This window comes from Ischnura elegans, chromosome 5 (genome assembly GCF_921293095.1).
Source record: "Ischnura elegans chromosome 5, ioIscEleg1.1, whole genome shotgun sequence".
NCBI lineage: Eukaryota > Metazoa > Arthropoda > Insecta > Odonata > Coenagrionidae > Ischnura > Ischnura elegans.
The window spans coordinates 868,682-887,046 of NC_060250.1; the positions used below are offsets into that span (position 1 = coordinate 868,682).

The window sequence follows — 18,365 nt, forward strand, 5'->3', positions numbered from 1 at the left end:
TTCACTCATTGTCAGTGATTCAGCCCGAAAGTAAATTTGTATTTTGTTCAGTGGGCCAATGGTTTATTCGCGACAGATACAGAAATTTTCACACTTTCTTTCTTTCCGCACTCTCTCTTCCGTACTGTCCCTTCGAGAGCGGACTGTAGACTGCCAAGAAAAAAAGGAACTCCACCCTCCCGCACTCAGCGCCCAGGAACGGCCCGCCGGCCAACCGCACCAACACATTCAAATATGCGGCGGGAGACGCACTCCCCAAACATTCCGCCCGCCTCGTCTGAAGGACGAAAGAATTGTCTGCAGTGCACAGGGAGCAGTCCGCCCGCCACATATTTGGGTCCATAGGTCGCTGGTTCAGATCCGGAGGCTGCGCGCTAGGCTTAGATTGTTTGAACACTTGAGAATGGATGTCTTTTAGATAGGACCGGCCCGAAGGACCATTTGTTCAGTGGGCCAATGGTTTATTCGCGACAGATACAGAAATTTTCACACTTTCTTTCCTCTTTCCACGCTCTCTCTTCCGTACTGTCCCTTCGAGAGCGGACTGTAGACTGCCAAGAAAAAAAAGGAAGTCCACCCTCCCGCACTCAGCGCCTAGGAACGGCCCGCCGGCCAACCGCACCAACACATTCAAATATGCGGCGGGAGACGCACTCCCCAAACATTCCGCCCGCCTCGTCTGAAGGACGAAAGAACTGTCTGTAGTGCACAGGGAGCAGTCCGCCCGCCATGATCGGCTGGTATCACGCCATTTGGTCCTCTGCTGCAGGTGGTGAAGGTACTCTCGTGACCAGCGTTTCCAAAAGTTCAGCTGCAGCCGTAGAAGAAGACGCCATCTGGATAAGCAATTACCTGAAATATTGGGACACTCAGGTTCTGGAATTAGAAACAAAGTACCACCAATTAAAAAGTGGGCTGGGGTCAGAGCATTTAGGTCATCTGGATCAGAGGACAATGGATGGAGAGGTCGGGAGTTGAGACAGGCCTCAATTTGAATGAGAACTGTTGAGAACTCTTCAAACGTGAGGGTATGTTCACCAACTACTCTGAGAAGGTGATGTTTCGTTGACTTTACCCCAGCCTCCCATAGACCACCAAAATGTGGAGAATTCGGTGGTATGAAAGACCAACTTGTTCCATCATTGGCCAGGACTGAAGCAACTTCAGCGTAGAAATCCGAAGCTGCGCCGAACATCCTCCGCAGTTCCTTGGCGGCCCCTTGGAAAGTGGTTGCATTGTCGCTGTATAGCGTGCGGCAAACACCTCGACGTCCAGCAAAGCGTCGATAGGCAGCCAGGAACGAGTGAGTTGTGAGGTCGCTGACGGCTTCCAGATGAATTGCTCGTGTAGCAAAACACACGAACAGTGCTACATAGCCCTTGTATGAGCGATGTCCTCTGCCTTTGGTAGTGCGCAGGTAAAATGGGCCTGCGTAGTCGAGTCCAGCTACACTGAAGGGGCGTGCTGGTGTCGTCCGCGTTGCAGGAAGGTCGCTCATCAGCTGAGAGCCGAAGCGTGGTTTTGCACGATGACATATCACACACTGCCGCGTGAGTTTTTTAACAAGTGCCACGTCCCCCAGTATCCAAGTCTGGCTCCGTAAAGTATTGAGGGTAAGGGTAGGTCCGCCGTGAAGCGAGGAAAGGTGAGCAAATTGGACTAAAAGTTGGCTTAGATGGGATCTTTTAGGAAGGATGGATGGGTGTTTAGCAGAAAATGAAAGAGTAGAATTTTTTAGACGACCCCCTACACGAAGAATACCGTTTTCGTCCAGAAAAGGCTTCAGGCCCCGTAACGGATTACGCCTGGGCAGAGGCTTGCCCGCTCGTAATAATTTCAATTCCTCGGAAAAGGCAAACGATTGTGCTAGCTGGAGCACCTTGCAACGTGCGGCAGCGAGCTCGCTAGTTGACAGAAAGTTGGTATTAGGAATCCGTGATCGTTGACAGCGCGCAATGAATCTTAGGCAGTAGGCCATAACTCTAGTCAGCCTGGTTATCGAAGAGAACCGTTTCAATATTGCATTCTCTTCTGCAGCTTGAACGACGAATAGTTGAGGAACAATAACAGGTTCAGGTTGTCTTGGCCAATTTTCCTGGGTAGATAGCAGCCATTCTGGTCCTCGCCACCATAGAGATGAATTTATAAGAGCATCAGGGTCTAAGCCTCGACTTGGGTGGTCAGCTGGGTTCTGCTCTGAAGATACGTACTGCCACACAGCAGAAAGCAGCTCAGTTTGTATAAATGACACCCTATTTGCAATGAAGGTTTTCCAATAACTAGGATGCTTTCGCAGCCAGGCGAGAGTTACCTGGCTGTCCGACCACGCGAAGACTGGTAGCGATGAGAATGCTTTTATTTTCTGCAAATGATTGACCAAACGAACAAGGAGTGCGGCTCCGCAAAGCTCCAACTTTGGTATTGTTATAGTTTTAACAGGGGTAACCTTGGATTTTGCGGCGAGAAGAAATACTCGACATTGATTTGCGTCGTCAAGTACACGTAGATAAATTGCTGCAGCGTATGCTCTCTCCGATGCGTCTGCAAAGCCGTGAAGCTCGCATCTTGAGGTCGGCGTCGTTTGCAGCCAACGATCAATTCGCAGCTTCGAAAGTCTAGGAATTGCATTGAAATAGTTAGTCCATCGAACCTTAATATCCGTAGGTAATGGTGTATCCCAACCTATCTTTAAAATCCACATATCTTGCATGAGTATTTTTGCGACGACAGTGACTGGAGCGACCCAGCCCAGTGGGTCAAAGAGACGCGTCATCTTGGAGAGCACCGTCCTTTTAGTGAGAGCCATAGTGTGGATTTCTGTTACTCGCAGGTTAAATCCAAACAGGTCAGCTGTTGGCTCCCATATAAGGCCAAGAGTTTTTATAGGCTCCTTTGAGTCAATAGATTTTTCCTGCTCACATTCACGACGCTGTGAGGCACGTCGTTGCAGAAGAGCTGGATGGTTGACAGCCCATTTGTCGAGTTCTATTCCTGCACAGGCCAGCAGTTTCACTAGTTGCGTAGCGATCCTTTGAGCCATGAGTAATTCATCTGCTCCCGAAAAGATGTCATCGACGTATGAATCCTTGCGAAGGCAGGCAGCTCCGAGAGGAAACCGGTGCTCCTCATCTTCGGCGAGTTGAAGAAGGGAACGCATCGCCAGAAATGGTGCGCAGGCTGTGCCATATGTGACCGTGGTGAGCCGGTACTCCACCGCTGGGGTGTTAGGATGCGGTCGCCAGACAATTCTTTGCAGGTCCTGGTCAGCAGGATGTACCCATATCTGACGAAACATCTTTACAATATCAGCGGTAAATACGAAGCGGTGACGTCGCCAGTTGATTAGCACCAGCCCGAGGTCCTTTTGCAGAGGAGGACCAGATGGAAGAAAATCGTTCAGACAGTAGTGCTGTGAAGTACGGCGAGACGCATCAAACACAACTCGAAGCTTCAAAGATGGAGTATGAACGACAGCATGATGAGGTAGGTACCAGGCCCGCTTTATCTGAGAATCGGAAGTTGGAACCTTTACCATGTGCCCAAGTTCCTCATAAACCTTCATGAAGTCTCGGTAGGCAGCGGCTATCTCGGGCTCCCGAACGAATCGTTGCTCAGTCGACGCAAGTGAACTAAGAGACGTTCGACGAGTCTCGTCTACAGTTACAGGAAGCTCTGATACGATTGGAAGCTGAACGATGTATCTCCCGTCCGACCCACGAGAGTGAGTATCCTTGAAGTGCTGCTCACATCGCTCATCCTCGGGGCGCAGAGTTCTCGTGGAGGGAGGAACTTCTTCTACTTCCCAAAATCGCTGAAGATCTTCCAGCAGATTCTGTACAGCCTCGCAATGCAATGAGACGAGAGACCGTCTTGGAGTGGATCCCGCCCGCCTCGACTCGCTCCCTACAGTTGGTCCCGAGATGACCCATCCAAGAGCAGTGTTCTGAGCGATGATCTGTCGGTGAGGGAATCTTTGCAGCCCTTGGCGTAGTAATAATCCGTAGACATCTGCACCAAGGATGAGGTCGATGGTCTCAGGCTTATAAAATAGTGGGTCAGCCATCTGCAGATTGGAGAACAAAGACAAATCTGTCTCAATTATCTCTCTTGTAGGTAGTTGATTCGTGAGCCGCGGTAGTACTAATGCCTTAACTTCAAGGCAGAAAGATGGCGAATAAACGGAATACAGTGAGAGTTGAACGATGTTCAGTGCAGTGCCAGCCTCAGCTGCGCCGATTCCTGACAGAGGAATCTGCGTTCGCTGGCGGGGTAAATGAAGAAGCTGTGCTAAGGCCTCGGTAATGAAGGATACTTCGGAGCCGTTGTCTAACAGCGCCCGAGCTTTTACTTGGACCCTTCGAGGACCCGTGACCAGTACCTGAGCCGTAGCAAGAATTACGGAGTGGATTGGAGCAGCCAAGTTGGCCGTGAGTGTGTTTACTGCTATGCCATTTGCCTCAACAGGAGACTTTAATTGAGGTTCAGCCTCAGTACCTTTAGCAGCACACACATCGTTGCCAACCGTTACTGTATGTAACAAAGAATGATGTCGTCCACGACATGTGACACAGCGCTTAACAGACTTACACTCCTTGAAGCGATGACGACCCAGACAGTTGAAGCAGAGGTGCAATTTTCGAGCCTCATCTCTTCGTTCAACAGGAGTCTTTTCTAGGAAACCGGAGCAGACGGCTATATAGTGGTCCATTGAGCATATAGGACAATTACGGGTGCTTGTGGAGGATAGTCGCTTAGTCTCCACGTGAAAAGATTTCGCCCCAGACGAGGAAAATTTGGGCGTCGTGTTACTTCCTTTGTCCCACCTCGTAAGAGGAGCTATCATCTCTAAGGCACGGATACGACCCTCGAGAAACTCTACGAGCTCCCTAAAACTGGGAAATAAGTTTGGATTCGCTTCACTATTTGGTGTGAGATTACTCAACCGGTCCTTGGTGGTCAGGTGCGACTCCCATGACTTTCGCGATTCTTTATCCAAACGCTGAGCCGTGATAAAGACAAGCCAGTCGTCCCATGTTGCCACTGGACGACCCAGGTTCTCTAGCGCTCGAACCACCTGAATCGTTCGGTCAACTAACGTCCGCAATTCCGATGCTGACTCTTTCATCATCTTTGGCAAATTCATTAGTGTAGACAGATGAGTGTGCAAGCACAGTCGTGGATTACTGTACCTGGCTTTCAGGGCCTCCCAGGTCGGTTTGTAGTTGGCGTCCGTAACAGAGATGTTTTTTACAAACTCCGCTGCAGAATCCTTTAGGCACATCTTTAAATATTGCAACTTTGTAGCAGGAGAAAATCGATGTTCTCCGTCGACTATTGCTGTAAATAGATCGCAGAACGATTCCCAATCCGCAAATGTACCCGAAAAGCTCGGCAACGTTGTTCTCGGAAGCTGAATGGGAAGTTGGAAATTAGCGTGATCGGCCTGATCAGCTCCACCTTGTCCAGATGAGGTCGTAGGTACATCAGGTAACTGGGCGAGCATGGCTTTTAGTTCAGCGCACGTATCATACTAAATCTCCTCCGTCTTCTCATATTGTCCATCCACTAAATAACGCTCCTTCGACACATCTTCCCGCGTCACCAGCTGAAAGTGCGTCGATGTGTAATCGTTCCAATACTGCTTAAGTGAGTCGATTCTACTCTGAATGGCTTCCTTAGTGATATTTGCAGCGCCCTTCTTCTTTAAATTCGGCACTAACCTAGTAATTGCACGATCCCGTTGTTCCTGCTGCGCAATGAGTTGCTTCGTCGTCATAGACATAATGTTTACTAGGATCCTGACGGGTAGCCGGTATTAAAGTAATGCTCAAAACGAAGACGTGGGAAATTAAACTATGAAAGTACTTTGCGCCTAAAAGTGCGCAAAACAGACGAGTAACAGCCCCGTAAGAAACTTCGCAAACCAGGGCGAGCAGCGCACAGCTGATTTCGCGAGAGGAGGGAGGATAGGGAGTCAGTGGGAGAAGAGAGGGGAGAGACAGACAGCGAGGTGAGGGGAAGTACAGCACGCTCATTCGCGGGGGAAGAGGAGTAGGGGCTTTTGCGAGAGGAGGGAGGATAGGGAGCCAGTGGGAGGGGTGATGTACACAGTCCACCATCCAAAAGTTTGGGTATGGTTAACTCACTGCGGCGTGACGGAGCGACGGCACGAAGTTCACAGGCACCTCCCCGGTCGAATGGCAGTGTAATGCTCACTGTAATTCACAATTGTTCCTCTGCAATTGTAGCCTCATGCAGTACTTATCACACAGTCGCGAATAAACAGGTATCCGGCCCGAAGGACCATTTGTTCAGTGGGCCAATGGTTTATTCGCGACAGATACAGAAATTTTCACACTTTCTTTCCTCTTTCCACGCTCTCTCTTCCGTACTGTCCCTTCGAGAGCGGACTGTAGACTGCCAAGAAAAAAAAAGGAAGTCCACCCTCCCGCACTCAGCGCCTAGGAACGGCCCGCCGGCCAACCGCACCAACACATTCAAATATGCGGCGGGAGACGCACTCCCCAAACATATATGTTAGGGTAGAGCTCACCCCAGAGTTGTTAGCCGCCGGTGTTTGAACACAGGAGCTGGACCCACACATCAAATATGTTTCCCTTAATGTTTCACACACCAAGGATTGAGAGGGTCCAGCTCCTTTCCCCTGGATTAACTCGAACTTCGAGGATTGTAATCGGGGGTTACGAAAAAGCTTTTCCTTAAAGGACGTCATTCTGTCTGTCGTAGCTAATTCGTGTCAAATAGTATTCCTTTGAGGGAAAGAAAATTAATTGATTTTTATTTACATTTTATTTAATCATAGCATTAAACTGCGACATAAATAAGCATTATACTCTACGAGCCACCAATAAATGAGAGAAAAAGACAAATAATAACTCGTGCACAAATGTGCATATTTGCATACTAGCGTGTGAGTGTATCTATTCAGTCAAAGTGATCCTCAGTCGAGCGTGTAAAAGAGGATTACACTTCAGATGAAGTATGTGATTGAAAATGTTTGGAGACTTCTCGGGATTTCCACCCGTTTAATCAGCTGCGTATCTCCAATGTTTCATCGAACGAGTCATCCATCGTTATCAGGGCGAATTGACAAATGTGATTGAGCATAAGGCGTTGGTACGTAACGATACACATGTGCTACAAAGAAGGTTAAACCTGATCGGCCGGAAATATCTGGGTATTTCGGATCAAAAGCAGGAGTTATACCATTTTTTATTTTCTATAAAGTGGAATTCCACGCAGTGCTAAGTGTATTCCCCGTGTCTCAATGTGAACTATTGTGTATGATCTCAATGTCTTCCAAAAAAAGCTTGTAACAGAAGTTGTTGGATGGGCAGATTGATTCCGACTTATCTTTTAGTCCCTATTGATGGTATGCAGTCAGAGCAGTCTTATTGGGCTGCCCTAGCCTAAAATGCCTTCCATAGTCCTTGGAGCCGGTTGGTAACGTTCTCTCCTGCGTAGATTTGGCCACATTCGCAGGAAACCTGGTAGACGCCAGGGATCGTTAGGCCAAATGGATCTGTCAATTTCAAAATTTGGCGTCTCCGTAATCTAATTGGCTATTGCATCGTATCTACGCTGTGTCTATCGAGTACATTGGGTATAAAGAACATACGCACAGTTGGCATACGCGCTAGAACGGCCCTGGTTTAGGTTTAGAATACTAAACACAAAATAACTCGCCGGGAAGGAATTGCTTCACATTTTGTGACCCTTAAAATTCACTAGGGGATATTATTTATGAAGATGTTAGCTCGAGATTTACGATGTTTTTGATTTACGATATTTCATGATTTCTAGTGTGATTTCAGGTTAATTGGCTGGCTATAATGGTCGTTAGAACTTTTTTCTAGAACATTAGAATTTCATTTTTACTGCACCTTTGTTATCAGCGTATTTCTACTGTATATTTATTCACACAATTACATCGATTTATGCTTTACACATTTCACATTCTTATGATCAATATAAAAGAATGAAAATAGTCTTAACTATATTCATTTATAGCAGAATGTTTTTCAAGTTTCGACGAACGAATATTCAAGTTGCCTGACTGGCTAGGAACTGTCCCTGTTTACCCTGGAGTTCCCTGTAAATTCGGAGGGTTCATGGATGAGTAATAGCTAAATTCAAGATCTCATTTGGGAATGCGGTACCTAAAAAAAAAGAGATTAATGAAGTGCAAACATATTGAAAATGAATAATGAGCTCAGAGTTTCGTGGAAATTCGGTGGAATAATTAAGTCAAGTTGATATGAATAATGCGCGTTTTTGCGAAGATGTTTCCCGCTTATTTACTTATCGCACACCCGTTGAGGTGATATTTGGCAATAAATTTTATGCAAGCGTGTCTAATTTATGGCTCCAAGGGATGCTTTGATTTTATCCGGCGGTATTTTAGGTTATGCGGTTTTGTAAAGCATCACGAGCGAGGAATGTGAGACTGAAGATAAAGGTGGGTGGTGAAAAACTTGAGCAGGTTGAGCAATTCAACTATTTAGGCAGTACGTTAGAGGGAAACGGATACAGTAGTAAGGAAATCAGGAAGAGAATTGCATTAGCGAAGGAGGCGTTCATGAACAAGAAGGAGCTTCTAAGAGGATCGTTATGTAAGAGTTTGAAGAAAAGGTTAGAGAAGAGTTTGATTTGGAGTGTAGCTCTCTACGTTGCGGAGACGTGGACACTGAGGAAAGAAGACGAGAGAAGATTGGAGGCATTCGAGATGTGGGTATGGAGAAGAATGGAGAGGGTGAAATGGACGGAGAGGAAAAGGAACGACGAAGTGCTGTATATGGTTGGCGAGGAGAGGCAGCTTTTAGATGAGATACGCAGGAGACAGAAAGTATGGATGGAGTTAGTGCTTATCGGGGAGGGGATGTTGAAAAAGGTGTTACAGGGTAGAATGCTAGGGAAACGAGGGAGGGGAAGGAAAAGAAAAGGATTTTTAGATAGATTGAAAGAGAGTAGGCCTTACAGTGAATTAAAGAAGTCAGTTCTGGAAGGAAAGGGAGGCTCCCAGATCACTTCTTCAGTACTCCATGGAAACCTACCGTAATCGGTAGAATACCTGTACCATAATAATAATAATATTGGAATCTGTTCCATTGGAGAAGTGCGCTTAGATTCCGCCCGCATGATAGAGGTCCTTCTTTCTAACCAGGGAGGAACCGTCTGAAATTCTGGTTTAATATTTGGTGCATAAAAACAACCTAATCTCTATTCGACGTTGCACATTGCAATCTGATTATAAGATTCATGATATAATACTACGTTTGCATTCAGAGATGTTTACATGAGACTTGAAATTTTTTTTTCTCTTATGTGATAGCTGCCGATAACCAATAACTTGCATAGTTTTCTGCTCTTTTTACAGAATGTAATTGATGTATTTTACATACACTATTGACATAGGATTTAAAACTGTAATATATTTTATGAATTAATGTTGGCAGAGGCTCTCTAAATTATGAAATAAGTACATGCTTTAATTGGCATTATTTGCTTCTGTTTTTGTAGTCTAAGTTCTACGAGTAGTGTATATAGTGTTAAGAAAGGATAGGTTTGAGCTATGTACTGTGGAAACAATACTTTAAATATACTTATTAAATTTATTTTTTTTAACTTATCTAAACTTAAACCATAAAACTTAAAAAAATATTAAATTATAGCACTATAACTTTGGTAATTCATCTTTATCGCTTTCATGTTGTTGAGTCTATCTTTTGAATCCATTACGCAGCCACAGTTCTTTTCCGGAACGGAATTTGAAGCGACTTACTCTTTTATTTACAAATTTTTAAAAGTTTAAAAAATATATTTTGTGAAATAAATTACCAGATTTAATTAACGGTTGTTAATAATTACAGGTTGTGATAAAAATAATAAAATACCTGTTTCATTAATGATGGAAGCCTCTTAGTTCTGACGAATCCAATACTTTTCCACCATTCCTTTATTCCAGACACAATTTTCTACTATTTCAGCCAGTTTCCAGTTATCAAGAAAACATTTTCTTGGATTCTTTTCAATAATATTTTCAAAGAAGGTATACCATGGATCCACATAGTATACCATTACCATGGATCCACATAGTGGCTTGTTTGAAGATATGTTTTCTTTGTAAAAAGTGATAACGGCTAAAGAAGCCTAAAGAGTGGTTGAGTGATATTGAAAGCCAAGGGGAAATGGAGGAACAACATCTGAGAGTGTGACAGTTGTGGTCCACTGGCTAAACTATCAACGGAAAGTAAGAATGAAAGAGATACAGGGAAGAATATTAAAGGGATCTTTTAGCCGCTATAGGTATATTCGGTAGTTATTAAAGAGGGAGAAATTTATGCGGTAAAAACAGTAAGGTTCGGTTTGTAACTAATGGCCCATAGAAATGAATGGAAAGGAAAGGCTTTGGCAAATAATTTCATAAGTAAAGTAAAGAATGGAGGATTACCTCCTTATAAGAAAGGAGTTGAAAAAATCAATGAAGGAAATAGTTTCCTGAATTTAAAGAATGTTCTGGCGTTCAGATGCAAATTTCGGGTATGGTAGAATTGCAAAGTCGTTTCGTTTTTGTTTTGAATTCCAAACTACCATTTATATGAGTTCGCTTTCCACAGGTAGGCTAGTTTTATCTTATATCTCCATAGAAGCGAACTTATACACTTACTTCTAATTTGTAAATCATTCGTTTCGACACCATTCATTCTATCGCCATTGAAGTTGACATAATAATTGGATAGAAGTGGGTTTTAGTATTATCTTATTATTTAAAACTTGCCCTTGTGGTCCATGATGTTTCATTGTTTGCATAGCTTTTGTTTTTCCGAATGCTGCAGATGAGCATAAGGGAGCTGGTGCAGGAAGGCCTAATCCGGGAACTCAATACAACTCAAAGTAAAGCAGCGCTATTCACCATATAATTGCTTCAGGTGTGCAGAAATCTTATACCTTGATGACAAACGAATTGGTTGGTGGCCGCTAGTCTCTCGGAGGCTGCACGCTAGGCTAGAGCAATTGAAAATAGAGAGATCTTTAGATCTCAATAGATCTTTCACAGCGAAAAAGAGAATATCATGTTTAAGAACATCACAATATTTCCACGTTCAATAGAGACGACTAATTAAGAGCAAGCGGATATTTTGCCTGACGGATAGTTACGGGAATTCTTTTTTCCCCCAAACAATAAATAACTAAAATAAATGCGAAGCGGAATTTCGCCAGAGCATTTCCATTTTAATTGTTCCCTACCTGTGTATTTCCGAACACCTGGCGTTCAATGCCTTCTGAGGCGTTTTATTATATAGATGTAGAATTTTGATTTTATTTTTTTATATTTTTTGTGAGTAAGATGAGAATATCGGTAGGGAAATACCACGCATATTCGTTCAGTAATGCGTGATTGTTTTTTTTTCAATTAGGTACTCCCGCTTCCAATGGCGATGACATTTGAATTGAAGCGGAGGAAGGTGTGGGAACGGAGGAAGCGTTTTTGGTTCGGGTGACTCGTGCAAGGGGAGGGGAGTGGCGGTGCGGGTCGGAAATGGGATGGAGCGATAAAGCGCCTAATTGAGAAAGATTATATTGCGGGGCGGAGGCGGGGTGAGGGGGGGGGGTCTTAGGGTGGGTAGGAGCAGCATAAGGGTGGAATGGGGGATGAGTGGTCTGGGCTTGAGATGAGCATTCTGCGGGACATTGGGAGGAGGGTGGCTGTTTGTGTTGCACGAGAGGGGAGGGTGGCGGAGGTGTGTGGTTCAGGGAAGGATGAGAGGATATTAGGAAGAGAGCTATGTAAGAAGAGAATTAGGTAAGGGTAAAGGTGTTAATAGGAGGAAGGTTAATCCGAATTTTTTCCAAGTATTCTACCGATTAAGGTGGGATTCCATGGAGTGCTTACGAAGAATTCCCTTACATCTTATACTTCCCTCTTCAGTGCACAATAAGACCTACTACATTCCATTCTATCTAAAAATCCTATTCTTTTCCTTCCCCTCCCTCGTTTACCTAACATTCCTCCCTCTAACACCATTTTCAACATCCCATCCCCGCTAAGTACTCGTTCCATCCATACCTTGTGCCTTCTTCGTATCTCATCTAAAAGCTGCCTATGCTCACCCACCATGTCCAGAACTTCGTCGTTCCTCCTCCTCACCGTCCACTTCTCCTTCTCCATTCCTCGCCACACTCACATCTTGAATGCCTCGAGTCTTCTCTCGTCCTCCTTCCTAAGTGTCCACGTTTCTGCACCGTAAAGCGCTACACTCCATATCAGACTCTTGACTAGCCTTTTCTTTACATTCTTACATAGCGAACCTCCCAGAAGCTCCTTTCTGTACATGAATACATCCTTTGCTAGTGCAAATCTCTTCCTAATATCCTTACTACTGAATGCGTTTTCCTCTAATGTGCTGCCTAAATAGTTGAACTGCTCAACCTGCTCAAGTTTTTCACCACCCACTTTTATCTTAAGTCTAAAATTCCTCGCTCTTGAGGCTCTACAGAACCGCATAACCTTGGTCTTCTTGTGATTAATCCTCATGAAACGAGAGCGATATCTTTTTCAATTAAAAGTTGGCGGCGCTCAGGTAGTTAATCGTTTAAGCCCACCCGGAAACCTTAAATTAGTTTCATTTTACCCTATTCTCATCCCCCTTTAATTCCTCTTAACTTCCCAAAAAAATGTATTTACCTTCTACTGCTTAAAAAAGTTAGGCGGTCGCTGTGACCCCCGGTTCAAGACGTGAGCCATATTTCTAGTGCTTCTAATCCACTCTACGAATGAAAGTGCTTTTTCAATTTTTTTCCAAAGCTAAGTATAAATTAAATCTAAAACGACTAAATTTACGGTAAACATTGCAGTCAATACTTAAAAATATGCAAGCGTAAGGGTAATGAAGTAATAATTAATATCACAATTTATCATTCTGAATAAATTGCATTATACCCATCAAATTGTTGCTTTCAATTGGAACTAATTTAGTTTTTCTCCCAGGTTATGATTAAGTATCTTGATTATTGAAGGCCACAGTCGAATTTAGTTGTAAAATATAAAATTTCCTTTAAACCTAACCCCTCAATGAGGAAAACTTCGACGGTGGAATATTATAATAAATTCCTCATATTCCGAGAAAAGAGCAGTATACGCTTTCCAAGAATTACGCACGAGTTCTTGGATTAAAATCTGGTTGATGGGACATGAGTGCACTGAGCCAAAACAAGTGTCAATGTTATTTTAATTGTTGAGCGGCGTCATATTGCAGCGCGAAAATGGATTTCGGTAAAAGTGTGTGGCGCCCTCAGAATGAAGTGTAGGAAAATGAAAAGGGCATGATAAGGGGCCTTCAAGGTATGAATAGCGCTGAGAGAGAGAGAGAAAGCAAAAGGGAGGCCTTCTCTGAAAGCTTTTGTGGAGTTGTGGGGGTTTGAAATCTGGGGAGGGGGGGTTAGAGGGAGAGAAAGTGAGCGAACCACATGCTGCGTACAATGGAAGAAATGATTATTTGACAAATTTTGTGCCGCCTCCCTCAGTCTGCGAGATTTTGTCTTCCCTATTTGAAAGGCATGTTAATCTAATGTGAAACTAACGATATAGGAAATCCAAATGCAAGTAGACGCATGACCGTCCGAAGTCATGACTAAAATTATCTTGAAATATTAGTTATGAAAACACTCCTAAATATCTTCTTTAAAAAAATGGACAAGTGCACGTATATTGTAGCAACGTTTTCATATCGTGACGTTATTCTCAGCTGCGGACTTTTAGCCATTTTATCTTAAATTATCAGTGATAACGCTCTTTTTTTATGAAAAATGAAAAAGAGGACACTTTGAGCTTTGAAGAACCCCTGTATTGGACCATGTGATTAGCTTCTGCAAAGCCGTTATATTTTTTGATCTTTTGAAAGGGCCTTTAAATTTAAATAGAAATCTAGATTTTTTAAAAGGATGGCCGAATTAATGCCTTTTATTACATGTCATCCAATTTTTATCCTATCCGATTCTTTTTTTCTGAATATCTTGTTCTTAGTTGAAAAATCCGCTTATGTTTTAAATCAGAATATAATGCATTTTCTTGACAGCCGCTAATGACAGCACAACATATGGAACATGACTTTGATTTTAACAACATTTTCTTGCGAATTTTATTGAGCGATGAACCGTAGTTAACTCCCTTTTGCTGATAGTGTTTCTAAAAACATACTGGGCTAAGGAACTATATCACTCTTGCAGAATAACATATGTTAAGTTTTGCTAGTAGTGTCGAATGACGGGGGAACCCCACCCAGGGCAGTATTACGCAGCTTCTAATTCATCATAGTCTCGTGAATTGGTTTCCCCGGCGAGAGATAATCGTATTAAACGCTGTGATGCTGTAGCGCTGTAATGCTTAGGAGTAGGAGATCTTTTGGAACACGTAAACTGAACTTGTTTCCACTAGTAAAAGACGTGAAAGTTGCAATTCATCAGCAGCTAGGAAGCCTGAAGGTACCTACTTCAGAGTTCCTCACGAGAAGAGTGTTTCAATTATTCCACGAATTTACTCATTCCGGGAGAGTTAGGTTTCTATCGCCAAGTACCTTCTATTCATGATGTTCTGCTGCTGAAACAACCGGATTCACGTAAATGATTTACGTGAACTTAAGGCTCTATTAAGCTGTGTATCCAACTTTTCATAATAGCAGTGGCTTGGTCAACAGAGAAATTAGAATTTTACGCGAAACAATTAATTCTCCCCAGAAGAATTTTTAAAGGAGATGGTTAGCAATATTTTTTTAAAATATATTTTTCCGAACTAGGTCTATGGATTTTTAATTGCACGAAAATTTTCAACCATGCATTATGGTTTTCGGCTCGAAAATTCCAAATGAGCCCACATTAAAGCTTGTAGCGCCCTCTTTCGCGAACGTTGATGCACCTCATTGGAGGATCTTATGGGTGTAATCTTATCTGTTTCCCTTGAAAATCGGTATTCCCTTAGGTAATTGGATGTTGATGCTCTTCTGGCTCTTAAAAACTATACAGATAAAATTTAAAAAAATTACAATTTCGTACGAAAAAATATTGTGAAAAGTGAGAACTTCACTGCTTATAAAATTGAATTGCGTGTTATAGTTCAATTATCTATTTGGTGAATATGTTCCTTCAACTGCATTGAAATTTTAAAAAAACCTATAGAATAATCTTTTCAAATAACATTTCCAAAATTTATCAGATTCTCGTACATATCTTCTGACACCTTTAATTTATTCATATTTATGTAATCCTGTTACATTGAGTGCGTTGAAAATAAAGGAATTTATGAAATTATAGGATTTCATAAGAAAAACATTGGTTAAAGTAATGTGTGTCCTTTTATTTAAAGTAAAGGTGTAAAATATTATGAGAGCATTTTTTATGGCCAAATAAAGACTTTTGGTTGTTTCCAATTAACTGTAGCGCAGTCTTCAAACCAAGATCCGCCGCTGGTGTCAGGCGTAGCAATTCTTTTTCAGCTCTTGCAGGAGTTAATCGTTTCTTTTCTTAGCGAGCGTTTGGCGCATTATATTGAAAATGAGCGCACAAAAAATTGAACTTTGTGTATAAAACAAACAAAAAATAGTCTTGGTTAAGAAGAGAAGAGCGGGGCAAGTCAACTAAAGGCGCGTTAAAAGACAGTGTTTTTTTTAAACACATTTAAAATGAAAAATTGAATATTCCACCGTATCAAACCATGTACCTAAATTACTAATGTGTAGTGATTAGTGATTATTCCGCTGCGTATTGGTAAAGGAGCCGCTTTTCTTGTTCGGCCAAGACCCGACTTTTTTTTTTAGATATTATTAGCTCATAAGAGTTTTTCTTCTTCTCACTCCTTATCTACCGCTTTTGGGCACACGTTTCTCCTTAACACTTAAAAAAATATTAAACTCCCCTACTAATCAAACCAGCAATCAATGTAGGATTAAAACTACAGTGTTACTTGGGTACGCTACAAGACATATAACTCGTTAGTAAGTCCTAACGTTACACTATCACTATAGCAATCATTGATCTATGCCGGAGTTTTCGATGCGTGTGAGGGAAAAGACAGAACAGTTGCATCTTTCCCTCTCTTTCGTACTTTCCGTCCGTGGCACTGAGCTCAATGGCGTATTTTGCGAACGAACCAGACAAGTGAGATTCGTATCAGTACCTAAATAGTGTAAACTGATATTTTTCTCGGTGAACTTCATGGGGTTTCAACTTCCCAGAAACACAGTTACGGGGATACCGGGGTTTGGCTAGGGAACTGGAGGCTATGGGGTGAGCGGAGGAGGAAGACTTGGATTGCCACATCAATCGTAGTTGTTAAAAATTATATAAGCTGATTACGGACTAAAATATATTGATATATTGGTCACTTGCGGCCGCGACCGTGTTCCTAACTAACGAGAGAGATGGACACCAACTCGACGCCGTATGCGGCCTAAGCACGTGACGAGAGAGAGAGAGAGACGAGACGCGACACTAGCGCCCCAGCTCAACAATGTACCTGCGCGAGCGTTGATGGGGGCCTCCTAAGCTCAGGGCCTTCGGCGACCAGCCAACCTGGTCAGAACGCCAAAGGTAGCCATATTTTCTCGAATTTCAGCATAATAAAGCTAATGGTGCCCCTTTACGAAATGACAAAAAATGCACACATTTATTAAACAATTTGTCATTATTAAATATCATCGACCTTTAGGACATGGTTGTTGAACTCGATACGATCCGGCAGGACGGCCCTGTATTTCGTCGACTTTATTTTTCTGTTTATGCACGATGATAAAAAAGGGTCTCTGAGCTTCCTGTAGATATTTACACCACACATACCAACAAAATAGCCGGTAGACGCGCGACGTCTCGTTTCCACCCGTTGGCATTTCACCATCCTCCCCCATCCCTCTGCCTCCCAGTGCCCCTATACAACAAGCTGCTCGCTCTGCCCAACTCTCCATTCCACCAACCCCTCCCGCTCCTTTTGTTTTTCGCCCAATTAGTCGCCAGTTTACTCGTTTACTGTCTCTCTCTCCTTGACCTACATTTAATCCCTTTCTAATGATAAGGGTGTTGGTAGTATAACATCCGCTTTCTTCAGAAATTACGAGAATTCTGTTTTAAAAATGTAACCACCACCAGCGTTGAAAATGAACTTAAAAGAGATGCGCAGAATATTTTATTTGAAATGTGAAGTTATAGCTTTGAGAGCGGAAAATCGTGTAAAAATGCATCAATTTACTTCAAATTCCGTACCAATGTGTGGAACTTACTTTGGTGTACACAGTGCTACTTTTTATGCATGAAGAGCTGTGTTGAATCGATGTAAGAATAGCTGACTTGGTATGATAATTAATGTGATTTTCATGACAACCATAGTGACCTTAACCTCAACCTTACTAAAATGTTTGACCATCTCTGATTTAAAATTTAGATAAAGAAATTATCTGATGAAAATCCTAATCAGGTAATTTCGTTATCTAGATGCCGATAATGCCGAGCCAGGGGCCGTATTCTGCAAGGTTCTTAGAGTGAAGGTTGCCTCATTCGCGACTCGGGCTCCCATTGGCTTGACGTCACTGTAGACCCAACTTCCAGCGCCATTTCAAATTCTAGCCTTTCCGCGGGCCTAACTGCTTACCGCAGCGAGTTCTTGAATTTACCCTCTATCGAACACTATAAGCCGAATTTTAAATTGAAGGCCGATTTATGAAAATAATGATGATAAGGTTTAAAAAAAGATAAATTCGTGTATTCATACGCCATAATTTCCTGATGAAGTAATGAAATGAGAAGGTGTGCGAGTTGATTCCGTGTCCACACTTCCTTCCTGTAACTCTCAAAACACTGTTTTCCTTGCTACTTCCGCAATATAATTTAAACTTAGATTAATATGGCTGGGAGTAAAATACGCAAAAACCAAATTAGTTGCTTCAAAAAATTACAGTTCTACAACTTTTTAAATAGAAATTATGCTCGTTTTCATTCTTCGCCGGGCTTTGAAAATAAAGACTGACCCAAGGGTCGTGTGTCATTTTTGACCTGTAAATTTAGTAACTTTGCATCGAGCAATGTTCATGAAAATTGGCATATGTACTCATGGGAAAAGGTCCTAAGTTTTGTTGAGTGTAAGAAAAATTTTAAAATTTTGACCTTTTGACCTCACAATGTGGGTCCAAAGCAAAAATTTCAATTTGCCTTATGGGGTTTCAATGTTTAAAAAATCGAGATAGAAAAAAGTCTGAATTTCATTGACCAAGATGACTATTCTTAGGTTTTCGGACACGAGAAACCCGAAAATAATACTTTAATTCACGAAAATTCAACTGTTGACCCAGTAAGGTCACCGTCAA

At 42.6% G+C, this 18,365-nt stretch overlaps 2 protein-coding genes across 2 annotated transcripts in view; one reads left to right on the plus strand and one right to left on the minus strand.

The window, feature by feature from the left end:
• The window catches only part of LOC124158417 (A disintegrin and metalloproteinase with thrombospondin motifs 20-like), a 248,532-nt gene that overhangs the window by 22,788 nt on the left and 207,379 nt on the right, over positions 1 to 18,365 (plus strand). The gene's annotated exons all lie outside the window — the stretch shown is intronic.
• On the minus strand, positions 446 to 5,281 carry LOC124159470. The gene has a single exon (XM_046535295.1). It carries the CDS (start codon positions 5,279 to 5,281, stop codon positions 446 to 448), a length of 4,836 nt encoding a protein of 1,611 aa, XP_046391251.1.